Source organism: Centrocercus urophasianus, unplaced genomic scaffold (assembly GCF_019232065.1).
Source record: "Centrocercus urophasianus isolate 14NV4802_14NV808 unplaced genomic scaffold, USGS_Curo_1.0 seq_13, whole genome shotgun sequence".
NCBI lineage: Eukaryota > Metazoa > Chordata > Aves > Galliformes > Phasianidae > Centrocercus > Centrocercus urophasianus.
The window spans coordinates 49,524,245-49,540,729 of NW_024884475.1; the positions used below are offsets into that span (position 1 = coordinate 49,524,245).

Genomic DNA, 16,485 nt, shown 5'->3' on the forward strand with positions numbered 1-16,485 from the left:
TTGTAACATGCATAGCTGTGTGCTGGTCAGACACATTCTGAAATTACTTATCTTCTAGGGAGAAAAATGGAAACAGTAATTCTTCCCTTCACATCCCATCCTGTCCCACTCCACGTCCCTAATATGTTTACAAGCCAAACTTAACTTTCATGCAGTTCTTAGTATGAGTGTCAGGTTTTATGTGCAACTGTCTGAGACAGTTTTTTGAGAGTTTTTCAGAGGCCTCAAACAGGTGTTTGAATTGTTCAGCCTTAACATGTGAGACAGTTTTAAATCCTTAATGGCTTATACCCTTTCTTCTAAATTCTTTTCCAGTTAGATAGATGTTAAATAGGGAACAATGCTGCTCATGAACGTCTTAGCAGTCCCAAACTTCCAACATCTACTATATCCTTAAAGGCAACTTAATCTTTTATTCTAGGAGATGTGTGACTTTCCAGAAATGAAGATGAGAAATGTTGCTTTAAAAGTAAAATTGGGGTGGCCTCCAGAACAAAAATTCTAGAGGATAGTGAGCTTCTATGCTTTTGAGTGTAAAAGCACATAATAGGTTGCAGCAAGGATCTGTTACAGTTTTGGCAAGGGATAAATTGCAGAGAATTCCTGTCTCCTTGCAGGAACAGATGCCGCAGATCTGTGCAGACGTTGGAGAAAAGTGAGATGGTGATGATGAAGGTATGATTTCAGGGTGAGGATTATGTTCTGGCCTCTGTAGCGAAAAACAAAGAAAATTACCTAAAACTATTATTCCAACCATGTGTTCTCCCTTAGAAGAAGGGCAAGATGGGAATTTAGGAAAGACTGTTTGTAATCCTCCATTGGCAGCAACGGTCTGAACATATGGTATGTCTGAGACAAGGTTCTTATAAACTCAGAAAAAGGATGATGACCATGAGCTACTTACACTGAAAGAACGTGTGCTTTCAGTATAGTGAGATGATGAATAAAGAGAATTATATTTGCAAGTGATACCAAAGCACCCCCGAGCACTTTGGAAGGTGGGACAAGAATCTAAAATTACTTTAACAAATCGAATAGGGTGTGCCAATTGTGGAGTCCTGTAAGTTTCCTAGTAGAAGTATAATCCTCCTTAGAAGCATGATATTTTTTAGTAACTCATGGAGAACAAAAACAGTTCATAATGGAATCAGTGCACCATCAGTGCACCATCAGTCTGCTTTGCATAGGATAAAAAATACTGGGTTTAAATGTCAGAAGGGATGTTTGTTTTTTTTACATTTAAAAAGTGTTTTAATTGACTGGGTAGCAAAAAAAAGCAGCTGGGTGGAAATGAGAGGTACATGCTGTGCTAGCAGTAAACCAAAATGAGGAGCCACAGACTGAGGCTTGGGTAGGTTAGAGGGGTTAGGCCAGTGCAGGCAACTTTGATTTTTGAACGAGTTCCTCCAAAACAACTAACTGTGCTCTGTCTGAAGTTTTCATTGAAGTTCTCAGAGTGTCTCTCTGATTTGGCAAGAGTCTGTGAAACCAGTGAGTGCCTCATCCCCACTTATTGCTTGGCTATGCAAGGAGTAAGAAACCATTTTCATTTCATGAGGTTTACCTGAGACCATGTTCAGCCTGTCTAGGTCACTCTGGATAGCATCTCATCCCTCGGGCATGTTAACTACACATTGCAGTTTGGTGTCATCCACAAATTTGTTGATGGTGCCCTCAATCCTGCTATCAGTGTCATCAACGAAAGTAATTAAGTGCACTAATCCCAGTACGGACCCCTTGAGGAACACCAGGAACACCACTTGGCACTGATCTCCATCTAGATGTTGAACGTGGGCACAATCTCATAGCCAGTTCCTCATCCATTGAGCACTCCTCCCATCAAATCCATATCTTTCCAATTTGGAGAGAAGAATGTTATGGAGGACCATATCAAAGGCCTTATTGAAGTCCAGATAGATGACATCAGTGGTTCTTCCCTTGCCCAGTGACGCAATTAGATAATCATAGAAAGAGACAAAGTTGGTCAGGCAGAACCTGCTCTTGGTGAAGCCATGCTGGTTAACCCATGCCCCTTCCATGTGCCTTAGCATAGCTCCCAGGAGGATCTACTCCATGATCTTCTCCAGCACAGAGGTGAGAATAACAGGTTGTCAGTTCCCTAGGTCTTTCTATGCTTCTTGAAAATGGATGTAATATTGCCTTTTTTCCTGTCACTGAGGACTTCACCTGACTGCTGTGACTTTTGAAATGTCATTGAGAGTAGCTTGGCAGTTGCTAGTGAAGATGGAAGCAAAAAAGCTTTTGTGTACCTCAGCCTCCTCCATGTCCATTGTTACCAGCCTGCCTGTATTGCTCACTAGGGAGTAGTGCTGTGAAGTCAAATTCTGCTCTTACTTGCAAAGGAATTCATGATCCCTGTGGAGCTGTTGAGTTGAGACTCAACATGGGATTATGTATGTATACGCTTTAAAAAAAAAATTAAGTGGCATGTTGCAGCTTAATGCATAGATGACAGAGGTAATGGTGGGTGAAAATGTCTTCTGAAGAACTGTGGTGGTTTCGCACTGGTGAGCCACTGAAGTCACAGTGACACCACTGTGTCATTGCCCCAGCCCAAAGGAAGAAGGAGATAAAAGGAATGGAACTTACTAAATAAGTGGAAAAGTGTTAGGTAAGGACAAGGAGATCACTCACAATTACTATATGAGCAAAACAGACTCAGTACACAGGGATTAATGTAATTTATTGCCAACTACTAGCAGACTAGAACAAAGAGAACCAAAAGCAAATTAAAAACACCCTTCTCCCATCCACTCTCTTCTCTCTCCTCCTCCTGAGTGGTGCAGTGGAATGGGGAGTGGGGCTGTGGCCAGTCCATAATGCTTTGTCTCTGCTACTTCTTTCATGGTCGTTCTCTGCTCTGTACTGCACTTGCAGCCCCCTTGCTACCAAAAACTTGCCATCTAAGCCCAATGCAATGGTAATAATGTAAACTAATAGAAATGTGAATTCTCTACGCAGTGTTCAGGAAGATGTCACTGTTATAATTCTTTATGACGGAATAATCAGAATAATGCAGTGCTATAAGTACCAATTAAGGAGCATCGAATCAATGGGTATGTGACTCATGCTGATTTAAACAGGAGCTGATTGGGATAAATGGATGTAATATGTACTTTTATTCTGCAGCTATTCTGTCGTATGTAGAAGTAGCATATGAATAATCTAAGGGAGACACTGACTCTAGTAGGCAAGTAATGGGAGACATTATATCTAAAAAAAGGTCTGGGTTCTGACTGGTAATGAAATATGCCGTGTTATGTTTGAATTTGTTTGCAAGTAGTTATTTTTAAAACACATTTGTCTGCCACCTATTTGTGTGCCTACACACACACAGTGGTAACACTGTTTGTATGTTATATTGACTGCCACTTACGTATTGGATTTTGGCCATTCTAAAAAATGTACAGACTTTATAATTTTTGTTTGACTTACAAATGGAACAAACTCCTTAAAATAATACCAAAACTTTAAATTTCAGTTGTAAACCCTGGAGAAAAAAAAGAAAAGAAAAGGAAAAAAAAAAAAAAAACTGTTGCATATGTATTGTCTGGCCTGTAACTAGTTTATTAGACCTTTTAAGTATTTAATCTAACCCGTATGTGTCAGATATTTAAATATCATGAAGAGGAGCAACTGCTGAGATGTTCCATCCTACCAAAGTGCTCTAAATCCCATAAAGAGCTCACTGTACAGAGAGGTATTTAGTACTTCAGTCTGTATGGGGTTAATCTCTGTTTCAGTTGCAGTGCCATGAAGATATGGAAGACAGTACGGCTAGTTAGATTGCACTACAAAATTATACTGTTTCTGGTCTCTTGTTCTCTGCTTTTTGATTCTAGGATAGTGCATGTTCACAAAAGTAGTTTTTACCATTGCCCTTAATGTAGGGGTAAGGTAGAAGGATGTTAAAATACAGAACATGATTTCTACAGCTTATAGTGCAATGGTCTGGGACTGAATTCTTCAAAGGCTACTGGATTAAAAAAAAAAAAAAAAAAAAAAAAAAAAAAAAAATCCCTTTTTTTTTTAATGCAAATTGGTTTTTTGAAAGGAAATAAGATGTGGAGGCCTATTTGCAGCAACTATTTTCTGTTGCCTGGTTTTTTTTTTATATGTTCCATTTTGTTACCTCTCCCGATGTTTGTGGAGGCATTTAATGTTTCACTGGTGGACAGATGCATTCCCCAGGCAGACCTAATTGCTTCCATTTTATGGAAAAAAAAGCTTGGTTTTTCCAGTGCTGCACTATTCTAAGAGCAGCTGCGTAGGAGCAAGGGGAATTATACTGGATGAGTAAGAGGAGAATTTTACCCACCCTGAAATGCAGCTGTATCACTTTTGTTTTTGTTTGTGGTTTATGTGAAAAGGTACTTTGTTGCTGCTATTCTAAATGTTCTGTAATTGATGTTTTTGTCGTTTTAGTTTGTCTCCCTTTAACCTTACCATTATTGGGGGGAAAAAAAAAAACATACAGTGCAGTGGCTATCTGATACTTTCTTTGAGAGGCAAAGATTAAAAGTTTCCGCCTGTAAGTTGTAGCAGTGGTTGTGTCTTTGGTTTGTCTGTGTATCCTTGGGTTTGCGAAGAACCGCTCGCCATTCAGCCAAACAGGAGGAAAGTCCGTGGCTGGAAATGCCTTTCTTACCTCCAGTATGCAGTACTTGCCAGACTGTATCCGCCATCCAGCCCAGCTTTAGAAAAGGACAAATTCTTGAAGTTTGCCCGTATGAACTCTGCTGGGAAATCTTATCCATAGGAAGAATGAGAGACTGAAGCTGATACTGGTGGCTCAGCTTTGCTCATCTCCCTTGCAGTGGTCTGTAGTGTCTTGTTGCAACGTGTGTAGATATCTGGGTGTGATAGCCCTCAGTGGACCTGTCCCACATGATTTTGTTATATGTATCCCTTGCACATAACCGCATCTAATGTCTGTTTTTTGAAAGTAAGGATCTTACAGCCCGTCTCTGCTGTGTTTCATGTATTAGAAGAAAGGCTCACTGCTTTAAATCCATCTTGTGCTGTCTTTCATTCATCCATCTGTCCTCAATTTTTTCTTGAAATTTGAAGTGGCGTAACTGATAAGAAATAAGTCTTCCTATTCTTGGATGTACCGTGTTACTTATTTTTATACATCTGAAGTCTGAGTTTAATTTTCACCCATTTTTCCAAATGACATGGATTACTATGCTACTAACCTCACTACACCCTCTCCCACCTCATGTTTGTGGTCTAATCTGTTTGCAAAATCGGTGTGTGTGCTCAGAAGAATAATGGTGGCTGAATTCCTCCTCCTAAAAATACCATTAATCCAATCGGAGTTGACATATTACGCTGGTTATGCTGTCAGAGTCATACATGACCTGCAAATCCAAGATCTTCCAGTATGGCCAGTGCTTTAAAGCTCAAAAGCTAAGTGATTGCTCCTATATTGTGTTGAAATTTGGATTATTTTTTTTAACTAGTTTTTGATTATAGTTTTGTTATACGTAAAAATCAAAGCTTGTGAAGAGAAGTGAGAAGAAAAAAGAAAATCCTACTGTCAGAAATGCAGCATCTCTTTCCTCTGCAGGCTTCCTTTTTGAAACAGTTTCGTTGAATCATAGACTATGTTTGCTGAAAAGAGAATTTCTTGCATTTTTAAAGGATGAGAAATACATTTTCATTCTGTAATGTAAGACCTCTCATGTCAAGTGCACCTGCTTGATTTGCATGTGAATTCTGAACAATTCCTGTTTTATGTGACACTTCTGAAATGTCTGTCTGTTTTTTTTTTCTTTCTAATTCTCAAGCTCACTATTTGGATAAGATAGTGAAAGGTACTGTATATTTGCTCTTTGATAACATGCCTATACCTACATGTATTTTTTAATATATGAATATATAGTGACAAACACAATAGATTGGCAAAATAATCGTCTCTTTCATATATTCCATGGATTATAAATTTAAATCATACTATTTTCAACTCATATGATTAAAAATGAAATCTTTCTTATGTTATGTCACGACATTTTATCAGTTATTATGTGTTTCTATATAAACTATATACATGCATTAGATATTGTTTGAGCCAAAAACTGAAGATAGCATTCATTTGCTGTTTGGTTTGTTTCTTTGTGAGTTTTGTCATTGGATCTTTACCTATAAAAAAGAAAACATTTAGGAAATAAAGCAAAGCAATATTCTTGCCATAGAACAAGTGTCATTAGTTCCAAAGAACAGGCTAATTATAGATATGTGTGTTTATATATAGACAAATCAGTAGTATAACCTAGGATGTTAAGCTTTTGTTTATCTGAATGCAGAAAATCTATAGAGAATTACGACTTGTATTTTGTTTGAAGCTAGAGAAAGCTTGTATACTCCATATGACATTTTCAATTGAAAGGATCAAGGATTTAAATATTTATCATGAAACAGCAAAGTCTCTTGTATCTTCAGTTATGGTCAAAAGTTAATTAAAAAAAAAAAATGTTTAAAATATTCCCATCCCCTCTTTCCCTGACTATCTTCTCTATTCCTTATTTGTGTTCTTTTTTCCATTAGAATATGGCAATATTCATGGCAATATCCAGGCTTTTACACAATAAGTCTTGAATGTAACCAGTTGACTCTTAAAACATTCTATCAGTAGGGGAATTAAATATGTAAGTCTTCCATAAATTAAACAGAAGAAACATTAAGGAAAAGATAGCTCTCTGTATGTCAACAAATACAATTAGCAGCTGCAGTCTGAAAGAAAAAGAGTAGCAAGACTAATCACAGCCTGGCTTGGTGGCATGCAACCATAACTGTAGCATCACCATGCTTCCTCACAAGAGAATCCTCTGATTCCATCTTCTATGAGTAATTTGATGAGAGGGAAGCACTCTTTCTAAGTTTTTCTAAGAGTGTTTTTAATTTGAAAGGAGTCTGTAAATTCAAGATTTGTTAGAAGAAAGAAGAAACTGTTCCTTCTAAAGTAACGTTCTAAGCTCAACTGAGTTTAACCAGAGCGAGTCAGTAGAGCAGTTCACAATGACAGTAGTTCTAGAAAGAGAAATGTTTTAGCTGCTTAGCTTTTTTTTTTACATATATGAAAGTTTGCAGGAAATGGTTGTGTCCAAAAGTACTGATTTCTAGCCACTTTCTCATCAGGTACTTAGTGCCATATCTGTTCTTGCTTCTGTCAGTGTCTTATCATAGTCATAGATAAGGAACGCCAAAATCTACATATTTATAGTGTTGTCATTCTCATACAGATCATGTTGGCTGCATGCCAGATTTCATCACTAGGAAGTGACAACTACTGTTGTTGTTTTTTTAATGTAATGTTAGACTGAAAACAATTATACATTTTGGATATATATTAAATTATTTTAATTGTTTCCCAAATTTTCCCTCCTTGGCCATAAAAGCAGACAAGATAGGATATAAAGGTAACAGCACAAAAGCCTTAGGGAGATTGTCACAAAAAATCACTCTCTGCTATCTGTCTTGAAGCACGTCACTACCGTGTTTTTGTTCAGTCTATCAATGTTTTATTGTGGTCCTTATGGTATTTCATTTTGTCCGTCCTAAGTAATCAAATACGCACAGCTACATTTAGTTGGAAATCCTGTTGGTCCTGTCCCATCCGTATGCAGCCTGAATCCTACTGTTTGTTAGAATAGATGCTAAGCTGCTTCACTATTTCCTGGGCTTTGCTTATTCTGTGAAAAGGAATGTACTTCTGGCATAAAGTATAGTCATTAAAACCAGCCTATACTTTGTGCAGTTTTTTAGCGCACTGTAATTTCACATGAATATACGGCAACTCTGAGACCAGATAAAGTTAACGTTCTCTTTTATTACATGCCTAAAACATACCCGCTTTCCTGCTTAATGATTTGGAGGGATTCGTTCATAGTAACAGGGAGTTTCAACATTTCTAAAGAACCAATACTACAGAGAGCAAATAACAATCAATTCTATGAGCACAGAAAAATGCTTTTTGTACAGCTCTGTTTGCACAATGCACTCATCTCGTTACTCTGCCAAAAAAAAAAAAAAAAAAAAAGAAATTAACAAAAATTAAAAACAAACTTAATTTTGTCTGGCCTACAGGTATTTAGAGGATTGATGCATTTATTTCCTGCCTGTACAGGTAAGTGGTGTCTCAAGTGTCAGGCCAATCAAAGATGCCACTTTGTTCAGAATTATGTTCCCCAGGTAATGTTGCTGTTCCACTCCATGTGCAATTACAGTATTTGTGCTGTTAAAAAGGCCTGTTCCCAGTAAGTGTCCCTTGTTTGTATCTTTTATTTGGCTGAAATAATTGCAATATTTAAATCACTTGTGATGTTCTTCTTTGTCTGTTTCGACAGAGGGTTGCCCCGGCTTGTGCAATAGCAATGGGAGGTGCACACTGGACCAGAACGGCTGGCACTGCGTCTGCCAGCCAGGATGGAGGGGAGCAGGCTGTGATGTGGCCATGGAAACTCTGTGCACTGACAGTAAAGACAACGAGGGAGGTAAGATACACCAATTGGATCTGTAAAACTGGGGAGAATGTGTTGAGGAATGGAGATTTTACAGTCATATGGCAAAAATACTGCTGTGAGAACCATGCACACTCTTTACTAGCTCTCATGCCTGTAAAAATACACTGCAGTATGCTCTGCGTATCAGCAAAGCCTAGCAAGATGCTTATGACAGGCAAGATAGGTACTTAGAAGATGATGAGTGTCACCTTAGTTTTCCTGCAGTGTTCTTTTAGAGTGGAATAAAGCATCGTTTCAACTCAGTGAACTGTAGCAGGGAAAACAAAAAAGGAAGGAGTGCAAATTTTCAGTGACCTCACAAGGAAATGATCCCTAGAGGAAAGGCTGGGACTTTACATTTTGACCTATGATACTATTGCTGGAAACAATTGCTTGCCCAATCTAGAAAGTTCTTGTCCCCCTGTAGCCCGTGAACGTTCAGGTAATTGACAGGACACTCCCAGAAGTCATTTGTTGGGGGTTTTTTTGGCTTGCTTCCTTGCAGTCTGTCACTCGGGTGACAGGTAACAATCTGCAGTGAGATGCAGGCAGAACTGCTGACTTAAGGAATCAATCTGCAATCATCATTGTAGGGTAGGGAAAGGAGACGGGCTGTGGCTTTGGCAGGACTCCAGAATCGAGCAGGAGGAAAAACAACAACACCAAAGCACGATTAAATGTGAATGCAGCCGTGGAGCAGATCAGCATAATACTTTTATCGTCTTTTTTCCATCCCCACTCCCCTCTCATTAACTACTTTTTAACACCTTCTGATCCAGAGTTAAGAAACTCCACTAGGGAATATAGATGTTAATAATGTCATCTGTGGCTGACTGTTTTTCAGCTTTAGTTTGCAAAGGCCTTTGTTGTTGTTGGTAGGCTGTTTTCTCTTGTATCCGGATTGTAGTTGGGATTTTGGAAATCACAGTCTGTAAATAATAGTAGCTCTTATTTCTTACGGAAAATGCAGTCAAAAGAGGGGTGGTATTCATTGCTTTACATATCTTTTGATTTACCACACTTCTCTTAAATATTTTATATTTTGAGTGAACCTTGCACACTCAGGGGCCTGAAGAATATGATGCAGTCTGGTGTACAGTGAGCTAGTGCAAAGCCAAATTTCTGTGTTTGTGGAGGGTGCAAGAGGACTGAGCTATCTGTAGCATTTCCATGCAGAGATGTGATATTCAGAGAATGGAGTTCACATGGGCTGGGGGGTTAAAAACATAAAAAAGAAGGAGAAACCTGCAAGTGTGAAAAGAGACAAAGCCAGGGGGAAGAGAAACTAGGTTAGAACATAATCTGGACAGAAGTAATAGCTGGTAGGAAAAAAGAGGGAAAAGTGAAATCCCAGAGATGGTCTAAAAGAGATTCAGTAAGTGTTAAGAATAATAGAATGACGTGATTTATCAGAAAGTAAGAGGGAGAGTCAACAGCAGATAACAACAGCAGGAGGAAGAGGAGCAAGGTGAGCAGGAATGCACTTAAGCAGAACAAGAGAAAAGGAGATAATCCTTCAGTCTGAAAGCAGTAATAGCTGTTTGTGAGGAAAAAGCGGAAGCAGGACGAGGAATTGGAGCAGAAAGTACCTAAGAGGACAACTTTAAAGTTCAAAGAGAGAGAATGATACTGCAAAAATAAAACTCTAATGCTAGTGTTTGTATAGCTTCTTCTCTTTTGATTTTTTTCATTATTTCCTTTACAGACATTAAGCAGCAAAATTTTGGGAGGGGTTAGGCCAAACAGTTGTTTTGCCGCGATTGACGTATGTAATGCTATTTGTCACCAGCGTTTCTTTTTCAGAGGACCTGGTTTTAAATGTGTATGCCTCAGTAAGGAGCATATTCGCTTCTGTCTTTGATTGGGGTCTGAGAAACAGAGTTAAAATGCAACAATTAAATTAAATTAAGAATTGGAACCATACCAAATAAAAAGTCCTCTTTGCCAAAAACCCACCTGGAAAGAGAAGTGCCATTTCTTCCCTTTCCAAGAGTATGCGCAGCCAACCCACTCATCTCTCAAGCAAGCAATCGTTTCCAAACAGCTGTGGGTAATGGCACACGGATGCCTTTGCTGTATTTATTTACAATGGAACATGAGGTTATCTGAGCACTTATGCTGAATTTATACTGATAACTGCAGGTAGCACAATCTATATCACACTAGGCTCAGCAGTGGTGTAATTGAAGTTAGCATAGTTGTTAGCTAATAGAGATGCTGTGGTTAATGTTTGCTTCATCATAAAGTGGATAAAATGTTTCTCATATATTAATATAATTCATTAATAACAATGTCTGCTGCTCCTCTGATGCTTAGCTGTTTGTGGGACTTGTTTGAATGTCATGAATATGAGCATTCAAATGACCTCAGTTGAAAAATTCCTAATACGAAACATTAATGGCATCAAGGCATTCTTGGTCTTTTTCCCATCTAGAATCTACTGACATATAATAGGATGATTATTTGTCTGCCTTTTAATACAGATTTTTGAAAGTCTTATAAATCATTTCCCTTCAAGGATGACTCTTTATTTTCCCACGTGATCGAGCTAGACAGTCTGTTACAGGATTTTCTTTACATTTCAGCAGTCCACAAAAAAATGTGTCTGACATAACTCTTAATGACTTTCTGAAAGAGGGGAAGTCAGAGTTGTCTGGAGTTGGAAGAACCCTAGCTGCTTTACTTGGAAAAAAATGTGTCACTATTACACTTTGACTAAGTGAGCTGTGTTTTGTCATCACTTTAGGAAGCAAAATCTGTTGACTCTTTAGATAGGTCTTTATCAAGCAGTATCCTTTGTTAGGCTTGCTTTTTACAAGCTCCTATTCAATTAATAAGTGTAGCTACGTTTCCACCAGCAGAACTGAAAGGACTATCAGCAGTGTTTTATTAGTAAAATTAATATAAATGCTATAGTAAAGCAAATCCTACTCAGCATTGCACTGCTGTATTTTTGTAATTACTTGCATAGGCTAGGATGGCTTGCTCAGGATTATTGTTGTCACAGTGCAAAGTCAGACTAATTTGAGTACCCAAAGGTACGCTTACAGGGATACTGCAGTAGGATCATTGAAAAAGATAGTTGTGTGCTGCTCAGGAATAAATCAGGGGCTATTTCTCCTTTTGTGGCTTTTCTGACCAGCTGCTCCTAAAGGCAATCATTTTTGCTGTCTATAATTGAGTCCACTCAGTGTACCCTGTTGTAAAACTGAGCTACATGAGGATAACAGAGTTTTGTTAATAGGGTTTTCTGTCCATTCCAGTCTCTTCGCTTTGTGTGCCACTGGCACTGAAACCATTCTCGTGGAATGGCCAGCATCATACCTCCAAAACCAGGTGCCTCTGATATAGGGACTGAATTTCACTTTATGGAGATTCTGAACTGCCTAAAAATAGTCAGCTTACTTATCAAGAATGTGATTGATGTAGGCCCTTGGCCATGAGCTCCCCTTGACAGGGGCAGAACTTGTACCCAGGAGTAATTTTGTCCACAAGTTGTCTTCCAGGAAGAGACAATAATGAAGTCCTTATGTGTGTTGTATATAGAAGAACCACTTACATCTAGAACAACAACAAAAAAAGAGAAATAGCCCCCTCAGGCTCATAATGATTGTCCAGCTGGCTAGAAGAGTGTTTATTTTCTGTATAATTTTCCTGTTGCATTTGAGTGATGTAACTGATAAGCTAGTGTTAAGCTAAGCCTCATTTTTCAGGCTAAATGCAATTCATTGATATTTCACAGGACTTCCTCAGAAAGGAAATACCACTGTGCTTCACACAGTGCAATAGAGTAGTCATCTTAGTGGTACTAGATAGCTCTGGCCACATAAGTACAGAGAAAGAATGAAAAATGTTTTCTCAAGTTATAAGGAGCCAGATTCATAACCATTCGTCACTCGCCTGGGCAAGATGCTGATAAACTCCAAAGAAAAATAACAAACAGCGTATCCCTATATCTGGGCTGGTGAAAATGAGAATCTTCCTCTGATTGATGTTAGCAGAGAGGCTTGTAAAAATGCATTTCCAGCTGATTAGTTCAGAAGGTGTCAATCTCCTGCAGTTTTATGACCTGCAGACTGTACTCCAGATGTACATTTGCTTTTTATAAACTAACAAAGATGAATGACTAAATTTGAGCATTTCTTTGGCAACTGCACCAGATATTGCCTGGGAGACCGTACAGAGATATAAGAAAGCAAAACTATGCTTTTAACCACCAGTACCCCCAGGTTTGACACTGAGCCAGGCTTCTAGAGCTAAAACCAGCAAGGGAGCTGAGCACCTCAGCTGGTTTCATATCATACGAGAATGATACTGTAGAAAATCACTAGAGTCATAGACTGTTCGAAGTTAGAAAGGCCTCTAGATATTGTCTAGTCCCTGCTCAAAGCAGGGTCAGCTAGGGCAGGCTGCTCAGGGCTCTACTGGATTCCGAATATCGCCAAGGATGGAGACTGCGCATCCTCCCAGGGCAGCCTGTTGCAGCATCTGATGACTTTCACAGTAATAAACTTTTTCTGATGTTTAAACAGAATTTCCTGTACGCCAGCCTGTGCCCATTGCCTGTAGGCGTTCTGCTGGGTATCAAGCAAGGAGTCAGGTTGCATCTACTTTGCACCCTCTCATGAGGTGTTTATATGCACTGATGAGATCCCCCTCCAGGCTGAACAATTCCATCTCTCTCAGACTATTTCTCAGAGGAGAGGTGCTCCAGTCCCTTAATTGCCTTCATGGCCCTTCGCTGAACTCTCTCTAGCATGTCCAGGTCTCTCTCTACCGGAGAGTCTACACTGAACCCAGCACTCCAGGTGTGGTCTCAACAGGACTGAGCAGAGAGGAAGGTTCACCTCTTATGACCTGCTGGTATCCCTCTTCCTTACAGCCCCATATGACATCAGCACTTTCCTTGCTGCAAGGGCACATCGCTGGCTTGTGTTCAGCTTGGTGTCTGCCAGAACTCCCAAGGTCTTCTTCGCAGAGCTGCCTGCCAGCCAGTTGCCCCCTAGCACGTCCTGGTGCCTGGGGGGGTTCCTCCCCAGGTGCAAGACTTTGCACTTCTCTTTGTCGAACTTCAAGAGGTTCCTGTCAGCCCATTTCTTCAGCCTGCCCAGGTCCCTCTGGATGGCAGCACAACCCTCAAGCATATCAACCACTCATCCCAGGAAAAATCAGTGATGTTTCTTTTCTCTGAAAAAGTTTAAGCTTTGATATATATAACGATGACTTTTTCATCTCTTTTATTTTCCTTGAACTGACTTCAATGTCAGCTGAGTTAAATAAGAATTTTAGATGTGCAAAAGAATAGAAATCCCAGCTCTTTGCTGTTTTGCCAATCCTCTAACTGATCCACATAGCATGGCAATTCTTAGAGGAATACCTTTAGAAGATCTCTGTTTACTTACACTCTTTCAACATGTGATTGAACAGAAAAATGGATGATAATTTTCCCTGCAGAAAGAAGTTATACTATAAAGCGAGGTTCTTTTGTAAGAGAAGCTGTCGTGGGCTTCCTCAGAGTGCTGCATTGGTATATTTTTCAGGTTAGTGCAGCAAGCAAGCTCCCTCTGTAATATAAATGGAATAATAAAATGTTTGAGCTATTTCAGTCTTGCCATTCTTTGGGGGAAACAATTATCAGAATGTGATACCATATTACATTCATCTAGAAATTTTCTGTCGCTGACATTTCCAGGCTCATTTTCCTTATGACTTTACTTACAGCAAATTAGTAGTTATCAATTTGATCTTGATTTTAATCTTTCACCAAATTAGATTTCCAGCAATGTGACACATCTACTGCTCGTTATATGTGAATATTTCAGCACACGAGCATAAAAGCACTCACATGTTTAAATCTTGTTTATAGTGGCCAGCATTCCTCATCATTTTATTCAGGAAAAAAAAAAATCTAAAGGTTAAATACAGATTTTGTTCTCTTACACATTTACATGCAAAGTAGTGGTGGAAATTGCCTTTGCCACTAGCAACAAAACCTTCCTGCCAAAGTATAAAGGAATTCACCTTGATAAATGCTGTGAAATACTTAAAGATCCTTGCAGCACAGATGGGCTGAAAAAGTTGAGGAAAACAGTGGGATTTCCTTGTTTCTTTTTTCTAGCAAGCCAAATAACCCCAGACAAAAGCTACTGAGACCCACCTAAAATGTATAATATTTATAAGTTAGGAGTATATGCAGAGCCTGAGTTGCCTTCATTTTCTGGTTTGTTCCACATGTTTATAGAGAAGAATCAAACAAATACAATGAATTTATACACGTTGAACCTGCTAGGATTTCCATGGGAGTTTAAGAACCCAGTGGAAACAGGCTTATTTTTCCTTAATTGAAAGTGAATTCATTAAAATCTTAATTATTAATGTTCTTTCCTACTGCATAATTTTTCTAAATCTCTCTGCTAGCCGACTCACTTGCATACAAAGGGCCAGAGAAAGAGTTTGTTCATTTTTCTGAATTTCTGCCAACAGATGGACTGGTTGACTGTATGGATCCTGACTGCTGTTTACAGAGCTCTTGCCAAAATCAGCCTTACTGTCGTGGGCTACCAGATCCCCAAGATATTATCAGCCAAAGCCAACAGTCACCATCTCAGCAAGCTGCTAAAGCATTTTATGACCGGATCAGTTTTCTCATTGGAGCAGACAGCACTCATGTCATACCTGGGGAAAGTCCTTTCAATAAGAGGTGAGCATGACTCATCCTTTCCTCATGCATACTGAAACAGTTGAAGAGCATGTGAGGTGCGCAGTAGAAGATCGATTGTGATCTTTGTCTTCACGCAATGACTTTCAGCAAAAGCATTTTTTCCCTGTTTATCAGATTACTTGTGCTTATCTGAATACCTGCAAAATTCAGATTGTTGGTGCCTCTGGGTTGCTTACCGTACGTGGTACCTGTATTCTAACCAGGCACTTCATTAATGATTAAATAGATCTTTATTTAAACAGTTGATTTGGGTTAGCACAGTTGGAAATGTATCAAAGCAGTGAAAACACTTCAGAAGGAAAAGCAAAGCTGCACTTTTTAAACTGAGCTCACTAAATAATATAAATTATGAATTAATGTAATGGAACTGTTAAGTGCACGACAGTATAATTGCATAAACTATTTGACTGGTGCTCTGCAAAGTAGTAATGACCTGAAAATAAAACAGTAACAGGAAGCAGGTGTCTCAGATCTCAGTGAGTGAAAGAAGATGATTTACACTAGAACTACTGTGTTTGCAGTAATTTAACAGCATTAATGTGTTTGGGCACAGCAGATGATTAAAAGTTGTTGCACAAATGTTCCTTATTGCTCTTTTAAATTTTGTACTTTGTAGTCCCTGCAGTTTTACAGATTGCTTTGATAATTGAAAAGTACACTTTTCAAGAATCTGCCAGAGGTATGACTTGCAGAATGTTTAGTTTATAAATTCTTAAAATTCTTCAGTGAATTACTAGGCTTAGTAGCTCAGTGTGGTCAAAATGAAGCAAAGAACCTTAGCCAAATCAAAACAAAATTATTATATGTAGATGTTGTGGTATGTGTTTATACAGTGTAAATTATGTGAATTTGTGGAAGGGTTAGAGGCTCAGGGATGATTTTGCTAACAAGAGTTGATGCCATGTGGAGATGTTTGTGTGTGTTTGCTGTGCTAGCTATTACTCATTCAAAAGAGAATTATAAAAGCCAAATTTGTATCTGATTCTGCATCTTTTTTGCAGCCTTGCATCTGTCATAAGGGGCCAAGTATTAACTGCTGACGGAACTCCACTCATTGGAGTCAATGTTTCCTTTTTACACTACCCAGACTATGGATACACAATCACCCGCCAAGATGGCATGTAAGTTCGCTTTGAAGCACTTCTAAGGCACAAAGACAATGAATACATTAATGAAAGAGCTCCTTGTAAAAATAAATTGATAATTAAATAATGGAAACAAAAGACGTGAAAAAAATAA

At 38.8% G+C, this 16,485-nt stretch overlaps 1 protein-coding gene across 4 annotated transcripts in view; it reads left to right on the top strand.

Annotated features, from left to right (window-relative positions):
* TENM3 (teneurin transmembrane protein 3) overlaps window positions 1-16,485 on the top strand; it is a 383,293-nt gene that overhangs the window by 315,034 nt on the left and 51,774 nt on the right. For all 4 annotated transcript variants that reach the window (XM_042811517.1, XM_042811518.1, XM_042811520.1 and 1 more), the window contains 3 exons: window positions 8,370-8,516; window positions 15,009-15,225; window positions 16,248-16,367. In XM_042811517.1, the coding sequence (XP_042667451.1) occupies window positions 8,370-8,516; window positions 15,009-15,225; window positions 16,248-16,367 (484 nt within the window). The remainder of the gene's footprint in view (window positions 1-8,369; window positions 8,517-15,008; window positions 15,226-16,247; window positions 16,368-16,485) is intronic.